The following is a 21,478-nucleotide window of genomic DNA, read 5'->3' on the forward strand; positions in this document are numbered from 1 at the left end:
ACTGTATTATCCTATACGGCACTAGATGGAACAAACTGTAACTTGCAAGACTGTCTGTTCAAATAAAAAGGAAAGAATTGTTACACCCCTATAAGTCATACATTAAAGATCAATCATCTGGAAGGATATCACCTCCATTACTCTGCTTATCCACCTGCCACAACCTCACACAGCTGGATGATGTTCTGAGAGCGACCTGGTGGTTTCACGATTAGAGAGGCAGTAGGCAGTGAAACAGGCAGAGACTTGCTGCATGAGACCCAGTGGATGTCTTAATGACACCTGTCCACCTGTCAGACACTCCAGCAGAACAATAGGAGCTTTTATTCAGTGTTTTATGGTGAAGAGCCCCTGACGAGTTTGGCCTGTGAAACAGCGGCAGCCTCTTTGCAGAGAGGGTGCTCCCCCACTTCCCACAAGAAAGACTTACCGCAGTTAGAACATCAAAGAGAAAGCAGGGATGAAAAAGGCCAGGAGATGACGTGCTCTTGGAAGTAGAGACAGCGAGAAGGGGGGGCGGGGTGGGGGGGGAGCGAGAGAGACAGACTGAGAGAATGTCAGTGAGAGAGAGAGAGTTAGCGTTAGAGTGAGAGAAAAAGCCTATAGGTGAGTTAGAGAGTCTTTGAGAGAGAGACTTGGTGAGTTACAGAGTCAGTGAGACAGTGAGAGGGACAGTCAGTGAGTAAGAGTTAGTGAGTGAGTTAGAGAAAGAAAAAAAGAAGAGGAGAGTTAATAAGAGAGACTTGGTAAAGCTTAGTGAATCAGTGAGTGAGCGAGTCAGTGAGTGAAAGTCAATTAGTGAGAGTGAATCAGAGTGAGAGAGAGAGAACCTGACTGTCAATAAGTAATTGAGAGTCAGTGAGATTAAGTGTCAGTGAGTGAGACTAAGCACTTTTAGAGAGTGCACACTTAAAGAGTCAGTCAATGAGTCAGTCAACGAGAGTCAGTGAGAGTGAGTCAGTGAAAGGGAGAGTCGCTGAGTGAGTGTCGGTGACAGTGAGAGTCAGTGAGAGTTGAGAGTTAGTGAGAGTAAGAGTCAGTGAATATGAGAGTCAGTCAAATGAGAGTCAGTGAGTGAGTTAGAGAGAAAGAAACACAGAATTTAGAGAAAGAGGGAGAGAAAGAGACTTTAGAGACAGTGAGTAAGAAAGTCAGTGAGTGGTGAGAGAGAGAAAAACCCAGCATGAAATGTGTGTGTGTGTTTCAGAGAGAGAGAGAGAGAGAGAGAGAGAGAGAGAGAGAGAGAGACTTGATGAGTTAAAGAGTCAGTGTGATTGTAAGTGAGTAAAGAATTGCAGTGTGTGTGTGTGTGTGTATGTAAGAGAGAGAGAGAGAGAGAGAGAGAGAGAGAGAGAGAGAGAAAGAGATTGAGTTAGAGAGGGGGTGGAGAGAGAGTTTGTGAGTACGGGGGGGTGGAGGGGGGGGCTTAAAGTGTAATGAAACTTTGGCAAACGTGCTCTGATTAGATCTGTCTCAGAGAAGCCCCTCCCCTCCAGCATGCAGATCTATATATATGCTCACACACCCGGCACAGCCAATTCACTGGCCCCACTCGATGCGTAAAGTGAGCTTGGTGCACGCTTGAGTGTGTGTGTCAACTCGCAATCTTCTGAGCATAGCATAGTAGGTAGCGCAAGAGCAGGCACATGTTTGTGCTGTGATAGCTGTGATCTGACAAAGAGAGAGGGAGAGAGAGAGAGACAGACAGACAGAAGAAACTACACTGGGCTGCCAGTACTACAAAGAGAGTTGGGGAGGTGGACAGAGCCATAGAGTAAAGAAAGAAAAGAGAGAGAGAGAGAGAGAGAGAGAGAGAGAGAGAGAGAGAGAGAGAGATACACATAGAGTGACATAGAGACAGAGTTGCCACAGCTTCATAAGCCACTACCATGGACGACTATGCCCTCTCCTTCTGGATTTACATGGGTGTGATGTCGGTGTTCGTCGGTGGGACACTCAAAAAGTTCCTGGCAGCCCATGTGAGTGCCATGCCCTCTCTGGTGGCATGGCTGGGTGCCACGCTGCTGGTGGAGAGGCTGTGTGCCCTCTGCATGCCCGCTGTGCTGGCACTGTTTGCCCTTTGTGCCGCCTGCTGGCTTTACACTACCTGGGCTGCCCCAGCGCCGACTCTGCCCGTGGAAGGCAAGGCAGTCTTCATCACAGGTAAGGAGAAGGGGGGGTTTTTTTAGAGAGAGAGAGAGTAATTCGAACAGATGCATGATGAATGTAAATGCATTGCCAGTGCCATACCGTAACAGCTAATGGCTATGCCAATAATGCTTGAAGTAATGCTGAAGTAACTGCTGCAGACTTCTAATTTCTAACTTTGATTGAACTTAAGCTACACAATACAATACAAATGTTGCTTCATTTGCACTGGTTACGGGCATACTGTCTGCGGGAGTAAGAAAATATCGATATATAATGTTTTGCAATACTGTATTATTTGTCAGAAGCAGAGTCTCTGTACTTGGTAGTAGTTTGTAGGTAGTATGTTAAAGACTGGGTGACAGACAGTGGTTTATTTTGTGTTGTGTTTAAACCCCGACTGTCTTCAGATCCCTTTGTTCTGATTGCAGAAAAAGTTATCTTTTCTCGTACTATGCCTAAGATGGTGTGTTTTTGATACCATGACTACTATGATACTATGTTTTGATTTATAATTGCATCAGCATTTCAATATAACACAATATATTGAATCATACGCACCTTTTCATGAAGGGGAGGGATAGGGAGACATATGTATATTACATGTATATGTATATTAGTATATTATACATAAGTAATGGTAATAATGGTGTATATATATATATATATATATATATATATATATATATAGTTGCAGTTACATATAGTACACTTAATTTCACTTTAATATATATATATATATATATATATATATATATATATATATATGCATAAAGTAGAGCTGCCCCTTCCCATGTGTCTGCCTTAGCTAAACAAACAGACAGAGAGATAGAGAGACACAGACATAGAGTTGTCAAATGTATATTAGTATTAAGGTCGACTGTATGGTTATACCTGTGGTGTATGCACAACATGTTAAGTTTGCAAACCTCTAATGTAAATCTTGTAAAAATGTAAATCACAGAAAATGGAAGGAAAATGACCTTTTTTGTTTGTTTGTTTGTTTGTTTGTTTAAAAAACAAAAAAAAGAGTGCACAACAAGCTGTTCCAGAGTCGAGTGTGCCACATCAAGAACATCAAGGGCACACTGAACCAGATTAGATATGGTCGCCCACAAGCACTTCTTTCAAAGCGCACACACTCCTGACACAGAACAGATTGTGCTATCGTTTGCGTCCCTCACTCATACTCTCTTTCTCTCTTTCTCTCTCTCTCTCTCTCTCTCTCTCTCTCTCTCTCTCTCTCTCTCTCTCTCTCTTTCTGCCCCATTAAAATGACTTGGTACAGACTGTCTACCGTGCTGCAATCGTTTCTCATGCTCTCCTAATTATCTTCCACCGTTGACTGAAACGGCATTATCAGTAGATTTACGCTCTGGGGCGAGTCAGGTTCGGAATGTAAACAAGCTGATTGTCACCGCAAAGCTCACTCTCCTCTGACATTGTCTGCAAACTGGAGCGTAGCAGGTGCCCCGTTGGGCCGACCAGAGCACATTCGGAAGCGGTTTTGACACTCTTTTAATTGGATGAGCTGGTCTGATCTCCACTTAAACAGCCTTATGTAACTTCAGGTCCACAACTTCCACATGTTCCCTCAGGTCCACTTGCATCCATTGATGCCCATGGATGCAGGGAGGCTGTTATGGGTTCATTTTCTATTGAAGTCACTCCACACTTGGAAGCATTTGGGAAATCCTAGAGGAGCTCCCTGAACTTGGAGAGCTTTGCACATTTTGTACAATCTCCAAGTTCTTCAAATCTCCTTTTCCTTGTAAAGGTTTTGGCCACTAATAGCACCTTTTACCTCCATTCCCTTGTGTGTGTGTGTGTGTGTGTGTGTGTGTGTGTGTAAGCTGAGCCCCTTGCTCTATGCCAATGCCAAGAAAAACAAAGCACCAAAAAAAGCCTACAATAATGTGTTGATTTATATGATAGTTGGAACTGGAGCGAGAGTTACTCCGATTAGCACAGCAGGTCACTTGTACACCTACTGCTCAGTTCTGAAAAGTGTAAAACACTCATTATCCCCTATAGCCCAAAGCACCTCCTAAACGCCTCAGAATAACTGCTCGGATTCTGAATTCATCACACACACACACACACACACACACACACACACACTCACACACACATGCTGCAGGGAGAGCATGCAGAGATGAAAGCTGAAGTGATTCAAGGCGATCGCTGAGGTATGTTGTTGGAATATGTGTAAAGGCTGCTCTATGGCAACATGTGATTATGCAAGTGACTGAAGTGAAAACTGTGCCCCCTAATGAAAATACATAGATTAGCACAAATTATTCATATTACATAATAATTTTATTTTCAGAGCTCTCTCGCTCGCTCTCCCCTCTCCTTTTGCTTCTCCCTTTCACTCTTTCTTTGTGCCTCACTCACTCTTCCTCTCACTCCTCTCCCTCCATCCTTCTCACTCTGTTTACCTCTCTCTTACTCACTCACTCCTTCACTATGTTTACCTCTCTCTCTCTTCACTCTGCTTATCACACACTCTCTCTCTCTCTTGCCTTTCACTATGTTTACCTCTCTCTTTTTTTACTCTCTCTCTCTCTCTCTCTCTCTCTCTCTCTCTCCCACCCTCACCCTCTCTCTCACTGTTCAGAGAGTACCCTGCGTGTACCCTGCTTTACAAAGAGTTACAGATACAATAGAGGGAATTATACAGTATAGCTGTGGGAGTCTACATAAACATTCTCTATATAGCCCACTCACAGGTTGAAAGTGGGCGGTGGGGGGTGTCAAATGCCTCGCTCAAAGGCAAAGGCACCTGCAGTCTTCCAGTATAAGGTCCATGTCCCACGGTACACACCCAAGATCAAATCCGCAAGCCTTTGCTTTCTAATCAGCAGCCCAAGGAGGAAACCTTGAGTGAATGTAGGTTACACTATCCGTGCCAGCATTGAAGCGTGTTTGTTTACCCCCACACACACACACCCCCTTTGATCGAGCCCCACTCAAAGAGCAGCTTCTTATCTCCTCCTTACTGCCTGAACCACACACACACACACACACACACTGAATGATGCAGAGCCTCTTGAACTTTGCCTCCACTTCCTTCTACGCTTCTCTCAAAAGGTACCATTAAAGTTACACCATAAAAGAACCACTTTGGGTTCCATAAAGAATCTTTCAGTAGAGTTTCTTCAAGGTCCACCAAACTGAAAGCAACCAAAAGTGGTTCTTTTTGCTGGCGTAGGAAGGTAAAGCGGCTCTCAGTTCTCAGACCTAGCCAACGGCTTTGTGTAGTCAAAATGCAGCATTATTGTGGTTTCAGGGTTGAGGTTCTTGTGCTTAGGGATTGGCAGGTAGCAGTTAAGCCTGTACACTGGAGTTGTTAATTTAACAAAACCAGTTTGGGCCTGGTCAGATGTTCCAAGGGAGATTATGGCTGTGGTTTAGGAACAGAAGGGGGTGGTGAGGGAGGGGTTCTGAGAAAGATCTCATTTGGGTTCCTTAAATCCATAAAAAGCTGTCTACTGGCATGGCAACCAGGGTCAAATCCCCCAGTCACCCACCTCAGGCTTTTTGTCCCCCCTTCTTATTTAAGGAATTTGTCAGTGTGTCCCAAGCCATGCAAACATGCTCTCACTCATTGTGCATACAGGAGTTTCCTGAAATGCACAAACACACACACACACACACACACACACACACACACATGTACAAATGCGCACACACACAGCCTGGACTTGGCACCCAAAACCCCTGCTGTGGAAAGGGTGGGTGTTTGCTAGTTTGGATTGTTCATTAGGCATGTCTTTGTTTATTTAGCTTTTTATGACATATTTTGCTGCATGGCAGAAGCAGCCCTTCACAACTCATTTCACAAGCTGAACTACAGGCTTCTAATTCGGTTGTCAGTCTTATGTCTGTCCATTATAAAAGGCCATTTCAGTTTAGTTTAAAGGGCCTGAATCTGCTCAGCTGTACCCTGAAGCAGTGGAAAGCTCCTCTGCTGTATATTTATTAGACATTGATCCAACTGTTTGCTCTTGCTTTCAAAACCTTGGACCTGGAGGTAGGGTTCTAAAGAAATATCGCTGCTGTTCAAGGTTTTAGTTGCTCTGCACACTATGTGAATAACTCTGCTCAAATGGACCCATAGAAATGGTCTAAACTGCTTGGAATAAATTCACATTTTACATTGACTTGCATTTAGAGTTAAGACTGAGCTGTCTTCTCCTTTAAAGTCACCACTTTAGAGATACATTTGTTATGCTAATGTTATGGATATCAATATTATAGAATTGGATACATTATAATACTGTATTCTCAAAAGCACTGTTGAATTTTTTTATTCATAGTAAATGGAAAGATTGGTGGCAGACATACTGCAGTATGTAGAATCATAACCCCTGTATCATGATACTCATCGTATCGGCAGGTTCTTGCCAATACACAGGCCTACCTGGAGGACGTCACTTTTTTGTTCCTGGAAATTAAAAAGCTGTGGGGGAAATAAAGGACACGTTAAACCTCTTAGAAAGGCGAGTGAGTGGGCTGACATTCTTTGGAGGCTAAGTCACAGGACTGCTGAATCAACTGTACAGAACTCGCCCCAACTTGCCACACATTTAGCGCTGGCCACAGACTGACCAGAAGAACATTGCAGATCTCAGGGATATAACTCAGGGATGCTGACACGTCTTGCTCTCTGTATAGCATCACTGTGATTGAAGTCCTCCCTGTCTTGTCTACCCAGCCAAGAGCAACACTAAGGCCTCCAGGCAGACCCATATTAGACCCCATGCCGGGAAACAATTATATAGTAAATACAGATTAATGCCCTGCTCTGCTCCCAGTATCATTTCTCATCTCCAAGAAGGACAAATGCTAAATGCTATTTGGCTGCACTTCTGGAGCCTATCAGTCTCAGCCACTCTCTCTCTCTTTCTCTCTCCCTCCTTTTTATGCTGGTGAAGCTCCATGGCGACCTGAAGCCATGATGAACACAGGGTTCTCGTGCCACAGATGTGTGAATTCCAAATGCCACACACACACATTCATCTGTGGGTACACCATGAAACATTACATCCGCTCCATGCCTTCCTCGCTGCAAATCTCCACCCCGTAACGCTCTGCATTATTGCTGAGTAGGTGAAGTGCTACAATTTCACCAATTAAGCACAAACATGTACAGCATTCTGTGACAGGAAACCTGAGCACACGCAATAAGAGCCTGTAATTGTGTTAACATCCACAAGGATCTGTGTGTGTGTATGTGTGTGTGCGTCTGTTTATTTTTCCAACCCGAGCCCTGTTAGCGGTTGCATAAGAGCGAGCCATTCACAGCCGTTCCCCTTGATGGGATTTGTCTTGAAGTGCCACAGCGATAGTGTTTCAGTGTATGCTGAGCAAAAGCAGGCTAGCGATAGAACAATGCGAAACAAATACTCCAGCTCACCCTGAGAGTGAAAGAGATGAGGGTGCAAGCAGAAGCATGTGAGTGTGAGCGTACATGTCTCTGTGTGTGTGTGTGTGTGTGTCTGCCGCTTCTTCTCTGGCCTGTTAGAGTTCTGGCAGGCCTTTCCTTTTACTCAATGTCCCTGGAGCAAGTCCAGATTCCAGTTCATCCCAGAGTGAAGCGATACACTTCAACCAGTTGCCCAAAATATCTTTGCCACCCTTACATAACCCTTTCCCCCTGAACTCAGGGCACAGCTGTGTGACACTGCCATGTCACAGGCACCGGGATAACCCTAAAGTAAGCAGGTGAAGGAGGATTCCAAACAAAGTCAGATCTTGAGAAAATAAGAAGCCTGTGTGTGCATGTGTGAGTAAGCCTCTGCTTGCGCATCTCAGTACAGTTGGGAAATGGAATGTAAAAAATTATAGTGAAAGCATGAAATTATAATTGTTAGAATTGTGGCTGCTATTACTAAGAAGCATGTTTTGCAGATACAAACAAGTCAGTTCTGCCGAGTACAACCGGCTCTCTCCCATACTCCCGAGTTCAATATTATTGTGAATTATAGTATTTTATTGATATCTCATTATTGACTCTCAAAGCTAAATCCTGACTGTTAGATATTGGCCTACATCTTCAACATCATTAGACACTTCAATACAGTATTTAAAACCATTTATCTCAGCAGTAAGAGTGCTTTTGCTTGAAAAATCACCAGATCACATTACAAAAGATGCAGATAAACATAAATACAGTACAAGGTAACACAAATTTCACATTTTCATTGAATTAGTTGAGATATTTTGAGCTAGTTTGAAGAAAAAAGCTTGGTTCCAGATTTCTCCTGGAGGCCCCCCAGCCAGTGCATGTTCATCAACGCATCAATACCATCAGCAGCTCACCTGATTTGACATCTTTAAGCACTGAGCATATCTTTAAGCACAAACCGGGTGTTGGATGACGACTATAGATATACTAGACTCCCATAAGGAGACCTTCAGAGATGTTTTCATGAAATTGTAGCCCACAATAGTAGCTGTAGATTGGCTATACTGTAAAATCCTCTTTGGGCCCCTAAGCCTCTTTTACAAATTGCTTCAATTCCTGATCAGGGTTTATAAAGCAAGAAGTAAATGAGGCATATTTCAAGAAAAAAAAGGAGGTGGGGAGTATAAGAAGAACTTGTGATGATTGCTTCACAACATTACCAATTGTTTTCTTTAACATTTGTATAAATGTTAATGTTAACAATAGAAAGTCACGCTGTCTTGATCTATCATAGCTAACCACATCAACACGGCAATGCATGTTTGGTTTGGACCAAACAACAAAGCAAGAATGAGTTCCTCCGGTGAGCAGTAACATCTAGATGGTGTGTGCATCTACTCTGTTAGCAGGTGGAATGTGAGAGTGAAGGCCTGGCCAGATTGCACCATGTCCTCAGAATACCTTAAGATAAAAAGCATGTTTGGAATCACGGGAGGCGTGTGCTCTTATGATAACAGCTGTGGCTCCATGTACAGTGTGCATACATACACACAGAGTAGAGTAAAGGTTGAGTGTGTTGACCTCTATTAGATGAGCTTGAAGGAAGCCTGTAAAATCCAACTGGAAGCTTTTTATTACTGCACTCCCGTTCAATTGACTTTTGTTTGCCTGTCAGTCGGCTTTTGTGAGCCATTCAAACGGAGTGGAGATGTGAAAATAGGGCAGTGCATAAATTTCCATGGAGCTTCCCAGCTTGTGGTCCACGTTCTGAGTCACACTATGGAACCCATAAAGTTCTCCACCGAACCACAGATCCTTGTAACCTGGCATCCAAATGTTTTATTGAGTTGTCATGGAGAGGAATCTTAAAAAACCCTTTTTAAAGAGTTAAGAGGTTAAGAGGGCCATACGTTAATGTAGGTGTAATGTGGTATGTGTTTTCCATGATATGGACCCTTTAAACAGTTTGCCCCCATTCAGTCCCTAGTCTATATAGTCCATTTATGGAAAGTAAGCAATAACCGCTTCTTTTGAAGCCACTGTACCAATCAGCCCTTATACACTGATGAGCCATAACATTAGAACCACCTTCCTAAAACTGAGTAGGTCCCCCTTGTGCTGCCACAACAGATCTGACCATTTGAGGCATGGACTCCACAAAACCTCTGAAGGCGTCCTGGTACCAAGCAGTAAGCAGCAGATCTTTTAACTGCTGTAAGTTGTTAGGTGGGGCCTCCGTGGATTACATTAGTGAGCCCTATGTGCCCATGACCCTGTGATTAGTTTACCGGTTGTCCATCTTCTGACCACTTTTGTTAGGTACTGACCACTGCATACCAGAAAACCCCACAAGATCTGCCTGATGTTGAGATTTGGCTCTTGTGAAATTTGTGTCTCAGATCCTTATTGTTGCTCATTTTTAATTTGAAGAACTGACTGTTCATGTGCTGCCTAATATATCCAACCCTTGGATGAACACTGTAGATAAATATAATAATGTTTTTCACTTCACCTGGCTGATCAGTGTACATACATATACATGTCTTCAAATAGGTTAAATAATCATATCATTCTCAAAGGTTTTTACGATTAGAAAAACAGTGCCTACCTGCATTTAAGACTACAGCAGAAACAGCACAGACAAGGCTGTCAAATGATGAGCAGTCCTTTTCTCCTTCTATCATTTAAACTTCAGTGACTCTGCTCCACTGCATAGGGGTTAAAGGTCCCCAGAACATACTTGTTTATCCTCTAGGAGATGACGCTTATAAAGCATAGGTGTTAGATTTCCCATCATTGTGTCCGTCCTCATTTTTGTCCCCAACACATGATCTGTCACACATGCTCCACGTGTGTGTGGATATCTTCTAAGACTTGCTTACTGTTGGGTTTTATTTTTTACGAGTAAGCCTGTTTGCCTATTGATGTTTGTTTGTGTGGAGTGCTTTGCTTCTGTTACCAAAGAAACCATGCAGTGTTATCAGCTGCACTATCTTTGCCAACAAATTTAGTCCAGTTAGAGATAAGGGAACAGTTTTGCTGGCAAGCGAGCCATTTCAGCCTGAACACTGCCGCAAGTGAGGGCTTTATATAAGCATGATGTGGCTGGATGTGCTCTGTTAACAGACCAGCATGAAGTCATGGTTGAGCATTACTATGCAGAACATTTGGCGTGTTTTATGGTTACCAATGTCCTAAAAGGATAACTTGATAGCCAAAGATTGAAGGAAAGTTAGTAGGGCTGTGAAATAACAAACAGTGCTTTGGCACAAACCTGGCGATACGTTACTTATCATGGTACAGGTGTAACGATTCAATATATTGCAATGCATAAAATCTCAGTTAAACCCCTAAAAGTGAGTAGGTATATCAATAGTGCAGCACCATGCTAGCACGATTATCATATTAGATAAAGTCTCTGAGATGTAAAGTTGTGGGTTGTGAGCATAACACACTCTCTTTGTCTCTCTGTTCTCTCTGTTCAGGGTGTGACACAGGGTTCGGGCATGCCACAGCGAAGCACCTGGATGCTTTGGGGTTCGAGGTGTTCGCAACGGTGTTGGATCTGGAAGGGCAGGGGGCCAAGGACCTGAGGAACAGCTGCTCTCCACGACTGACCCTCCTGCAGGTGGACATCACCCAGCCACAGCAGGTCCAGCAGGCCCTGATCAACACCAAAGCCAAGCTGGGCATGAAAGGTAAAGGCTTTACACTCTCACACACACACACACACACACACACGTACGCACACATATGCTCTCAAAACAGATGTAGGGTGCTATTCTTTTAATATGTTTGGGGGAGGCGTGATCCTAAGGTCCTATAAATTTTAATTTCTACCTTCTGTTTCCTGTGAAGATGTTTTTGAACAATTATAGTATGTTGTGTTCTTGAGGCCTCCCACGAAAGATGTTAAAACTGGGGTAACATATCAAGTATGAATTTGATCAATATGTCAGATTCAGTAGGTTGTTATATGTACCAATGTCCTGTAGGTTTTTCCATGCCTTTTTATATACATTTTATTGTTTTGTTCATGTTTTGGGTTCTTGTTTGATTGGCTGGAGATCCAATAAACCAGTAAACCAATTAAAACTCGATTTTTAAGACTGTAAACACTAACAAACAACATTTTGTGCAGCTATCCTTTGGAGTGGACATATTTTACACTGAATGGACTAACAGGAATGATCAAAAATCTCTTCGCATTGACCTACGTTACAAATTATGGAGGTTTTTGGCATTCTGCAAAATTACCAGTTCCCAGTTAGCCTTTAATGTGAGGCCGCCTAACTGTCTTTGAGAACTGTTTTGTTTTCCAGCTCCTTCGTTAATATATCTCTTTCTCCTTCCCTGTTCCTTGGCAGGGTCATCACATTATAAATAACACATTAAACACAGGCCGTGGAGTAGCAAGGTCCCTTTTAAAGCAAACATGAGTTTACACTAGTTGGGCGGTTTCCCTGTACTATTGTTGACACTGTAGGAGTCGTCTGAGGACAGCGTGGGCGCGCGTTGGTGCATGCGCGTGTTTGTAATCGTAGAGTTTGGAAAAGGTCAGTGACACTCGCTAAAGCAGGCCTCTCTCGTCGAGCCTTCTGTGTGTATGGCTTGGCAGCATATCAAGGGCTCGCGTTATTTTCAAACACAAGCAAAGTGCGAGTTGCCCAATAGACCAATCAGAAGATTTCCTTTTTTTTTCTCCTTAGTTTGAGCATACGGGTTTTCTTTTTTTCATAAGGTCAGAAGCTATTCCAGGACACGCACCCCCCCCCACCCCGATTTCGCCCTCACCTACCAAAATAAGCCCATGTCTCGTTTGCGATGAGTGTAAGTGCAAACATCGAGGTTCCACATTGCAGAAAATGAGAGGAAACTAAGAAAGCGTGTCTCGCTCCTTTCTCGCCTTCGCTCAGCATTCACTCAGCACTCAGACAGGAACAGTGATTTAAGGACATTTTCACATCCAGCCCAAAGGACATGTGCTCTCTTGTAGCTGAATTGCATGCACTCCAAGAACAAACCAGACATCACACACACACTCACTCACACACACACACTTACACAAGCCTGCTGTTTGCCTGTGGTTTCACAAGCTGTAAAAAAACAAAACATTTTTAGCATTTCTTGATAGTCACGATAATTTCACTCCAGCATTCAAAAATTTCCCAGTTATCAGTTGATCAGATCCACTCTCATACAGTTGCCTTTTATGTAACCTGACAGCTCGATCCAAATGGGACAAACAGGTGATTTATTCACAATCATAATGCAGTGATCACAACAAAGCCATAAGTGATCTATGACTGTTACAAGTCATAGATCACAAAGTCAAGGGTGGGGCCTTTAGAAGAAATGGCCAGATCTTATGAATGGGAGTAATATGGGTTAACTCCAGTCATAATTCATAACCACCTACCATGAATCTTTATCAGCATGAAAGCAAAGTACATGACCTTATTTGACTGAGAGGTAAAATAACGCCCAGGAGGAAAGTTACTGCCACAAACACTGTATCCGGATATAGATAAGTAATAGATAACCCTCCCTTTCTCTCCCTACTGCATTTACCTCTCTCTTTCTCTTTACTCAGTTTAGATCTGTCTCTCCACTATAAAAAAGTTAAATCCAGGCCAACATCAAATAAACACGTGGAGTTATCTTAACGTAGTTTAGTCAAAAATACCATTAATTTACAAATTTTTAGTTCTGCATCTCGGTTTGGTCAACAGTACATTTTCGTTTGAACTTAAAAACATCAGTAAATAAGCTGGTGCTGAAATAAAATGCTAAGATGTTTAGTCTGAGGTAAAACCTCCCCCTATCACATGGGAAGATGCCTTCATATTCCCCAACTCCTGACTTGTGGCTGTGGTATTGACAGGATTTAAAAAGTATGATCTTCAGTCTCTTGACAAGCAGTCAGCTAGATAGCTGTGCTACTCTAGAGCTATGAGGTTTAGAGTGGCACAATGGTCTAACTGCCTGCTCATCAAATGTAAGGAGATCATAAGGGATTGGAATAACGGATCCCTGCCAGGGTTCAGCGCTTTGTGGGCAAAAGCCTCCCAGTCTGGGGATGTCATGTGATGGAGGACATCCTAAACTACAGCTGGGAATGAGCTTAATATGTTCATATTGTTGACTAAACTGAAATGCAGAACTTTTGACTACACTAAGACACTCTGTAATCAGGTACTTTATTGGTTTCTCTACTGCAATCCATCAAGCAGTGGAGAAGCAGTCCCTGCTATTCTAATCAAGTCTAAAGACATCGGGTAAAGGCATCATCATAAATGATGCAACAGTCCAGTTGCAAAACCAGCAATGAAACTCTGGGGGAATTACTAAGAGTACAATACCAATTCCAGAGCCAGTGTGTTGCAGCCCTCTATGCAACAGATCCACAAAGCATCTCACACAATCACAGCCAGTGCTAATTAAATACAAATAACTTGCATTGGTTTCCCTCTAGCTCTCTCTGCTTCATCTCCCTCTAGCTCTCGCCGTCTTCTCCAGATGTTCACCCATACTGTGGTAAAAGAGGAACATGTAGAATGAATTACAGCAGGGATATGAGTGTGAGTGTATGTGTGTGTGTGTGTGTGTAAGACACAGGGAGCTCATCCCAAAGCAATAAACAGAACATCTGCTCTGTCACGGCTGAAACGTGAATGTCTTGCATGAACCTCCGCTGCAGAAAGAGTTTCTCTGCCTATTCAGCATTAAAACAGAAACATGATGTTATTTCCGTCAGTACAGAGCGTTTTTGGTTCCACTAAAAACTCAATCTGGAGCCCGAAACGACGCAGCTGACTGTGAATCATCTAGTGAAGAAGGTTGTGGCCTTACAAAAAACTATTTTAACTCGTTAAACTCCAAAGGAACCCCGCCTGAACGGCCCAAAATGAAGTAACTGAATTAAAAGGATAGTGTTTAAAAGGGTTTTGTTAACATACAGCTACATTTTCTCTCCTTTTCTAGGCCTGTGGGCTTTGGTGAACAATGCAGGACTGTGTGTGAACTTCGGTGACGCTGAATTGTCCCTCATGTCCAACTACAGAGGTTGCATGGAGGTCAATTTCTTCGGGACACTCTCCGTTACTAAGGCTTTCCTTCCATTGCTGAGACAGAACAAAGGTCGAATCGTGACTATCTCCAGTCCCTCAGGTACACACACAGATGCACACACACACAAACACACACAGACACACACACACACACACACACACCTAGCCGATGCTTAGATTAGTCGACAATCATATCCTCAAATCCAAGACATATCCTCTAGTTGGCCTTGTAGCCCACTGTCAGCTAGTCAGTGACAGTGCCTGCTTTTAATGGAGTGAAGTATGGTGGTGGATGCGACAGAAGTCACATGCAGGAGGTCCAGGAAATCGTTTTTTGTTTTGTTTTTTACTTCTCGGCAAGCTGCATAAATACTAAATACTAAAAAAATAAAATAATAATAATTAATAAATACTGCTAATAGAGAGCTACTAATAATTATTATGTATGGAGCTTTTTATTTTGTAGTTCACTAGAAGTCTTTACAGCATTCCCCCGGCATCAGTTATAAAGGCTCTAGCAGACACACTCCTACACAAACAAATAAACACACATATCACTCAGTAAACCTACTTTTCAGTCATTAACAAATGACAGGAATGTACTGGGGAAGAATTCTAAACATAGCAAAAATAGAAAGGTTGGCATTCTTCTATGCCCTCATTTAAGCCTGTGATGCTTATCAGCCATGATATCTCTTGGCTTCATGCGGGCTCAGTGATTACCTCCCTTGAGATAAGCACTCTTTGCCATCCAGCATGGGTATTTTGACAGATAAAAGCAGTGCGATGTATACAGCGTGTTCTACCTTCCCCTCCGCACTGCAGATTTTTATCACCCTCTGTTTACTGTCACCGCGCCAATTCGAGTAACGGCCTGGCACGGTTCTATCCGAGTGCTGGCTAAAGCGTTGGCGTGGGGCCCTGTTAAACAAAAAGATGGCTCCAACTGGGGGATCTTGCTGTGTGATAGGGGCAGAATGCTTTTTTTTCTCTCTCTCTCTCCCCTTTCTTCTTTTTTTGTGTTGAAGAACAACACACACTACTGTCAGAGCCTATTCCTGCCATCTTCCTGGAAGCCTACTTCCAGGTGGGCTGTTTTTTTTTTTGGTGCTCCTAAACGCACCTTAGATCCTGCCATAAGCTATGTCGGTGCAAATCACACACAAACCCCTTTTCATTCCTCCTCGCCTTGCGGCGAAACCACATGTTTATATAAAAGCACCGCAATCTACAATTAACCTACAGCACACTGCTGGTTTTCCTGCACCTTCGCTCTGATCCTCCTTTAGCCCCACTACTGTCTTTAGTGTCCTTTAAAGGCATACACCCTTCGCTTTAACAATGATACCATTATGCCACTGGATTAACCGCTATCAAGCCTGTCATTGTGCGTCTGGAATTCAAACACACTGCCAAGCTGTAACAACAAAAGATGACTGGAGGTTCCTCATCTTGATGCAGGGTGGTATGCTTTTTTTGGTGTATACCCAGGACTTATCTGTCCTTACAGATAAAGCAGTGAAATAATAAGAAGTACCCAGTAGGTATTGAAACGTCAGATCAGAAAGGACAGATTACGGCGATGGCAGATGCTTTATTCCACAAAAGCAATGCAAACTCATTAATCATCCAGCATGCATTTGGAGATCCGAGATAGCAAAATAGCAATTATTTATTCTTTTATAATAGTTTATTATGTAATGTATGACCTGTGCTTTTAATGAAGGACAGATAAAGCCTGTTGCTTTTCTGGCAATGCTGCATACGTATAACTTATCTGCATTTACCCACAAAGCAATGCAAAAATAACAAGTATCCAGTGTGTGTTTAGAGGTCAGATCAAAAAAGCAAATATTTATATTAAGTACTCAGCATGTAGTTGAACTTTGAATTTGACTTAAAGACTTATCCAGTGTGTATTTAGAGATCAGAGCAAATATTTTTTTTTATAATAGTTTTTTGTGTAACACATGACCTGTGCTTTTAATAAAGAAAAATGTGTTGCTTTTTGGTAATTCTCTATATTAATGGCTGGAACATATCTGCATTTACCTACTAAGCAATGCAAAAATATCCAAAATGATCCAAAATGGAAATGAAAAAGAGGCTTTAATAAAAATATCGTAGTCAAGATTCATAGTCACAAAACAGGAAAGGAGCACTTCCGTAAGGCAACAGATAATAAGAAGAAGAAGAAAGTTACACATCCAAATGGTCAAGGCAAACTCGTAGTCACAAGAACAGGCTAAATCCAAGTCAAAACATACAGGCAACAAGTTCAAAGGGCAAGACAAAAAAACAAGGTCGAAAATACAAAGGCAAGAAGTCATACACGAAAGAAACAATAAAAATAAAATGCTCCGTAGTTCACCAGAATAGGTATACAATACTTTAGAACTAGCCTGACCTAAAGCCTGGGCTTAAATACTAAACTATAGAGCAGACACAGGTGATAACAACATGGAGGGATGGTCGAAGTCATGTGATCATGTGAATGGTGCCACAGACCTAAAGACATATCCAGTGTGTATCTACAGAACAGATCAAACATTTTTATTAGGCACCCAGTATGAATTTAAATATCAGATCAGAAAGAAAAGATTAAGGAGACTCATTTAATCTGCATTCATCCACAAACCGATGCAGTAATGTTAAGTATCCTGTGTGAATTTAGAGATCAAATAAGTCCTATTTTTTTATATAAAACTATAATAATTGATGATTTAATACATGAACTGTGCTTTTGATAAAGGAAAGATAATGTACAAAGCTTTTTTTGGCAGTGCTACACATGCACGACTTATCTGCGTTTACCCACAAAGCAATGCAAGAATCCAGTGTGTGTTTAGCGATCAGATCAAAAGAACAAATATTGATATTTTATAATAATTCATTATGTAATAGATGATCTCTGTTTTTAATAAAAGCAGGATAAGGCAATGGCAGTTGCTGTTTAGATAACGCTGCCTACCCATAACGCTGTCTTATTTGCATTGGCCCACAAAGCAAAAGTAATAGTTATCCAGTATGTATTTGGTGAAGAATTCAAAGCTGCATTTGTTTTATCATTGGTGCTAGAAAGCAAGGTTAATAGTTTGTGGTTTTGATATTTAACACAGCCTTATTTTTCTGTTATCAATCATAATATTTAATACTTATTCTGCTATGAACTACTATGAATTATTCAGTAACGTCCTTGAAACCTGTAGGCATGTTATTATAAGAAATTGCAGTGTGGGCCCACATATTCTGGAGTATACTGACAACCTATAACATATAACATGACCATAGGTACACATATAAGTCAGTAAGATGTCAGAGTACATTGATCTCCATACATCACTCACTCACTCACTCTCTCTATCTCTCTCTTGCTCTGTGTTTGTGTGCAGGTGAGCAGCCCTTCCCATGCTTGGCCTCCTACGGGGCTTCGAAGGCGGCGCTGAATCTCTTAATCAACACACTCCGCCATGAACTGGAGCCTTGGGGGGTCAAAGTGTCCACCATCTTACCCTCAGCCTTTAAGACAGGTGAGAATAGACAAGTCTGGACTATTGGTACAGTGATGTTTGCATGAGAGCTGTAATGAGAGATGTTGAAGTGACCTTCAACTTTCGTCCTGTAGAAACAGAAGCAGTCAAAAAAAAAAACACTGCAGGTTTATTGGCTTCACACAGTGACGTGTGAAGGTTGTACATTGTACAAGGTGTGAGTGCGTCAGTACCAGTTTCAGTGATGCTTAATAGGTGCTGGATTAAACATTCCCTCTCACAGCCAAGTGTAATAAAAGGAGCTGTGAGCTTCTTCTTAAAGCCCTCTAAAAGTCTTAATGTGACTAAATTACATCTTGATCAGACCTTAAAACAAAACAGACCTTTACTTTCAGCTCCCTTAATTGAATAGCTTGTTTACATTCTGGCTGCATAGATGTTGGGTATGGCTGCTAGCTAAACAGTCTGATCCTTTATTCAAGTGCTAATTTAGCTGGCCACAATGCCAAAGACAGTTCTGGAGGATTACTAGAGAAACGGCAGGATAAAGTGTGCCCGGACCGATGTTTACATTCCTCTCAATTAATTCACCTCCAATCCTTCCAGTCAAGCATCTCCCCCATTATGTTGGCACACAACATACAGGCCCATGCCAGCTCCTCTAATGCGTGAAACAAAAGCAGTTATGTGTGAAAGTGGGAGAACATTTGACTTAACCACTGTTTGGTGGTTGAGTTTACAAAGATCATTTATAATGATACTGAGATAGCAGAGAGTGTGTCTAGGATGTCAAGTGGATTAATTATTAAAATAATTAATCACTGAAATGAGTCGTACTTTATGGGGTGTGGAATGTCATTTGATATTGTATGCAATTATCTCCCACTCATCCTTCTGTACATTCTGTAGAAAGTGCATATTCTGGACTTTCAGTTGGTCCTTTTTGTCCTGTGTGTTAGTAGGAGACATGTTACTGTGATTTTATTATTATATGAAAAAGTTATTATATGTAAAGTTATTGGCAACTACAGACTTGCCTTGCCATTTTTACTTGTTACTTGTACCTAAACAAGTCTAGTTCCTGTACTGCCAATAGAATAGAACTCTCTGGAGCAGATAAACATGAATCTATTGGCACCATTGGCACCAGGCGTAGGCTAGTGGGGTATAAAGCCCCCCAGCATTGAGCTGTGGAGCAGTGGAACTGTGTTCTCTGGAGTGATGGTGCTCTATTCAGTACTTTTAGGAGGAGTTGGGAAGTTGGGAATGAGGTGGGGTGGTGATCATTGAATAGCCTGATCCAACTAATAGTTTTAGCAATCAAATGCTCACAGCAATGTTCCAAAATCTAGTCGAACAGTAGAAACAGTTCCTCCAACAAAATCAGGTTTAATTAATTTTTTAAAAAACCCTTTGGAAGATTTTGGAAGAAACAGTAAATGAGCAGGTGTCCCAATACTTTTGTCCATATGGTGCATTACTATGTGCTAATGTGAACTGTGTAATTTGACTTCTATTAAAAGTAAAAGCCTCTACTAAAAATGTACCTTGTATGCTTTGCTAGGTCAGAGCAGTAACACAGAGTACTGGGAGAAACAGTACCAGCACCTGCTGCAGAACCTCTCCCCAAGCCTTTTAGAAGAGTACGGCGAAGAGTACATGCTGGAGACCAAGGACCTCTTCCAGAACCACGCCAAAACAGCCTGCGAGGACCTGAGCCCTGTCGTCAACACCATCGTGGAGGCCTTGCTGTCGCCGCACCCTCATGCACGCTACTACGCCGGGCCAGGCGTGGGCCTCATGTACTTTATCCACAGCTACTTCCCCATGAGCCTCAGTGACAAGTTCCTGCAGAGACTCTTCCTGAAGAAGAAAGTCATACCTTGCGCGCTCAGGAAGCAGAACGGCCTGAGTCTCCTCAATCACAACAACAACGACATCAGCAGCAACAACAACAACATCACCACCAAGCCGGAGTAGCTTCGATATAGCTTACTGTACATAGAGATGCTATAGGACCACTGATGTAATCCACTCATAGTGATCTGATGCCAATGTGTTTATTTGTTCTTGTGTCGTTTTATTGTTTTATATAAGGTGTATTTTTTTGTTTTTCTTTTTGAAGGGATCATTGGATTTGCAGTGATGGTTTGCATACCATTTGCCAATACCGATAAACATTGTAGGAAATGTGTTAACGTTTGGTGACCATGTTATCACATGGATCAGTTCCTTCTGAGCCCTTATTTTTGCTTTGGTATAGTTCACAAAGACAAGAACGCAAACCTGTAGAGATTGTATACCTTCCAGAGAACTTTCTCGATGTGCCTTGGTCACAAACACTCCCTAGATCACAGACTCTATAAGAACCTGATGCTTTGGCGACGAAGACCATTTGGAAGTCCACGGCGTCTTTCCAACCAGGGTGTGTGTTCCCTATCTGAGCCACATTCACAAAGCTCACCATTCCCTGCCTGCTGCCAGCGAGTGTGAAATCCTCTCAGAGATGCACGAGAAACAGGCCTAGGTTCACTCAGCTGCCAGGATCCAGCTCCTCATGGCAGAGTGACTGAATTGGCAAGCAGATACTCTGATAAGTACGACTTCATTATCTTGGCTTCACTTTCTTTGTCCTGCTGTTTTCAACTGATTCATGCATCATCACGTTCAGATCTGTTTCATCCCTGTCTTTGCATGAGGACTCTCATGTGTTAGTTCAGGTGAAACTCATGTCTATTATCCGGCTAAGTTAGCCAGCTACAAGCAATAGGTTCCCCCCTTACTCATAATATCCACATTTGTTAAGAGACCAATAGGTTTATTTTGTCAAGGACCCTAGAAGTCATTTGTAGAATCTTTTTATTTGTTTCCATATATTTGCTGTTGTTTTTCATACCACCATTATTGTTATTATTATTATTATTATTATTATTATTATTATAAATTGGAGTATTTATTCCAGTTTCTTTTATGAATCACTTAAACTGTGAATTTTTTGTACAAAAGTATTCAAAAAAGAATCAGAAAAAAATGAAAATTGTTCACTTGTTCATTCTTAGACTGTATTAAAATTGACTTTTTGAATAATTGATCTTCAGTGCTGTGCATTCTTCTTCTCCTGATAACCTCCTATCATTATTGTACCTACACTCTTCAAAATAAAGGTGCTTCAAATAGTTCTCTGATGCCCCTGAAGAACCATGTTTGTTGAGATTATGAAGAACCTTTATAGGATCAAATGATCATGGTTCCTCGAAACATTCTTCACACTCTCGCATCTCTTTTGCAAACATGATTCTGGTAGAACTACCACCCTCTACACTAGGGGTATCTAACAAGCTGAAGTACACCTGACC

General features: G+C 42.0%; 1 protein-coding gene across 1 annotated transcript; it reads left to right on the top strand.

Moving 5' to 3' along the window:
- Positions 1 to 1,538: 1,538 nt before the first annotated feature.
- On the top strand, positions 1,539 to 21,209 carry hsd11b2 (hydroxysteroid (11-beta) dehydrogenase 2). Its single transcript, XM_072671155.1, has 5 exons — positions 1,539 to 2,163; positions 11,047 to 11,259; positions 14,546 to 14,731; positions 18,024 to 18,161; positions 19,687 to 21,209. The coding sequence occupies exons 1-5, from the start codon at positions 1,890 to 1,892 to the stop codon at positions 20,100 to 20,102; spliced, it is 1,227 nt and encodes a 408-aa protein (XP_072527256.1). The 5' UTR covers positions 1,539 to 1,889; the 3' UTR covers positions 20,103 to 21,209.
- The last annotated feature ends 269 nt before the right edge of the window (positions 21,210 to 21,478 follow it).

Source organism: Salminus brasiliensis, chromosome 25 (assembly GCF_030463535.1).
Source record: "Salminus brasiliensis chromosome 25, fSalBra1.hap2, whole genome shotgun sequence".
In the NCBI taxonomy this organism is placed as follows: domain Eukaryota; kingdom Metazoa; phylum Chordata; class Actinopteri; order Characiformes; family Bryconidae; genus Salminus; species Salminus brasiliensis.

What these genes read in the sequence shown, in the direction of transcription:
- hsd11b2 (XM_072671155.1), top strand. Translation starts at nt 1,890, where the DNA reads ATGGACGACTATGCCCTCTCCTTCTGGATTTACATGGGTGTGATGTCG. An exon ending in CAAGGCAGTCTTCATCACAG is followed by an intron (nt 2,164 to 11,046) that starts GTAAGGAGAAGG and finishes CTCTCTGTTCAG; the next exon opens with GGTGTGACACAGGGTTCGGG. An exon ending in GACTATCTCCAGTCCCTCAG is followed by an intron (nt 14,732 to 18,023) that starts GTACACACACAG and finishes GTTTGTGTGCAG; the next exon opens with GTGAGCAGCCCTTCCCATGC.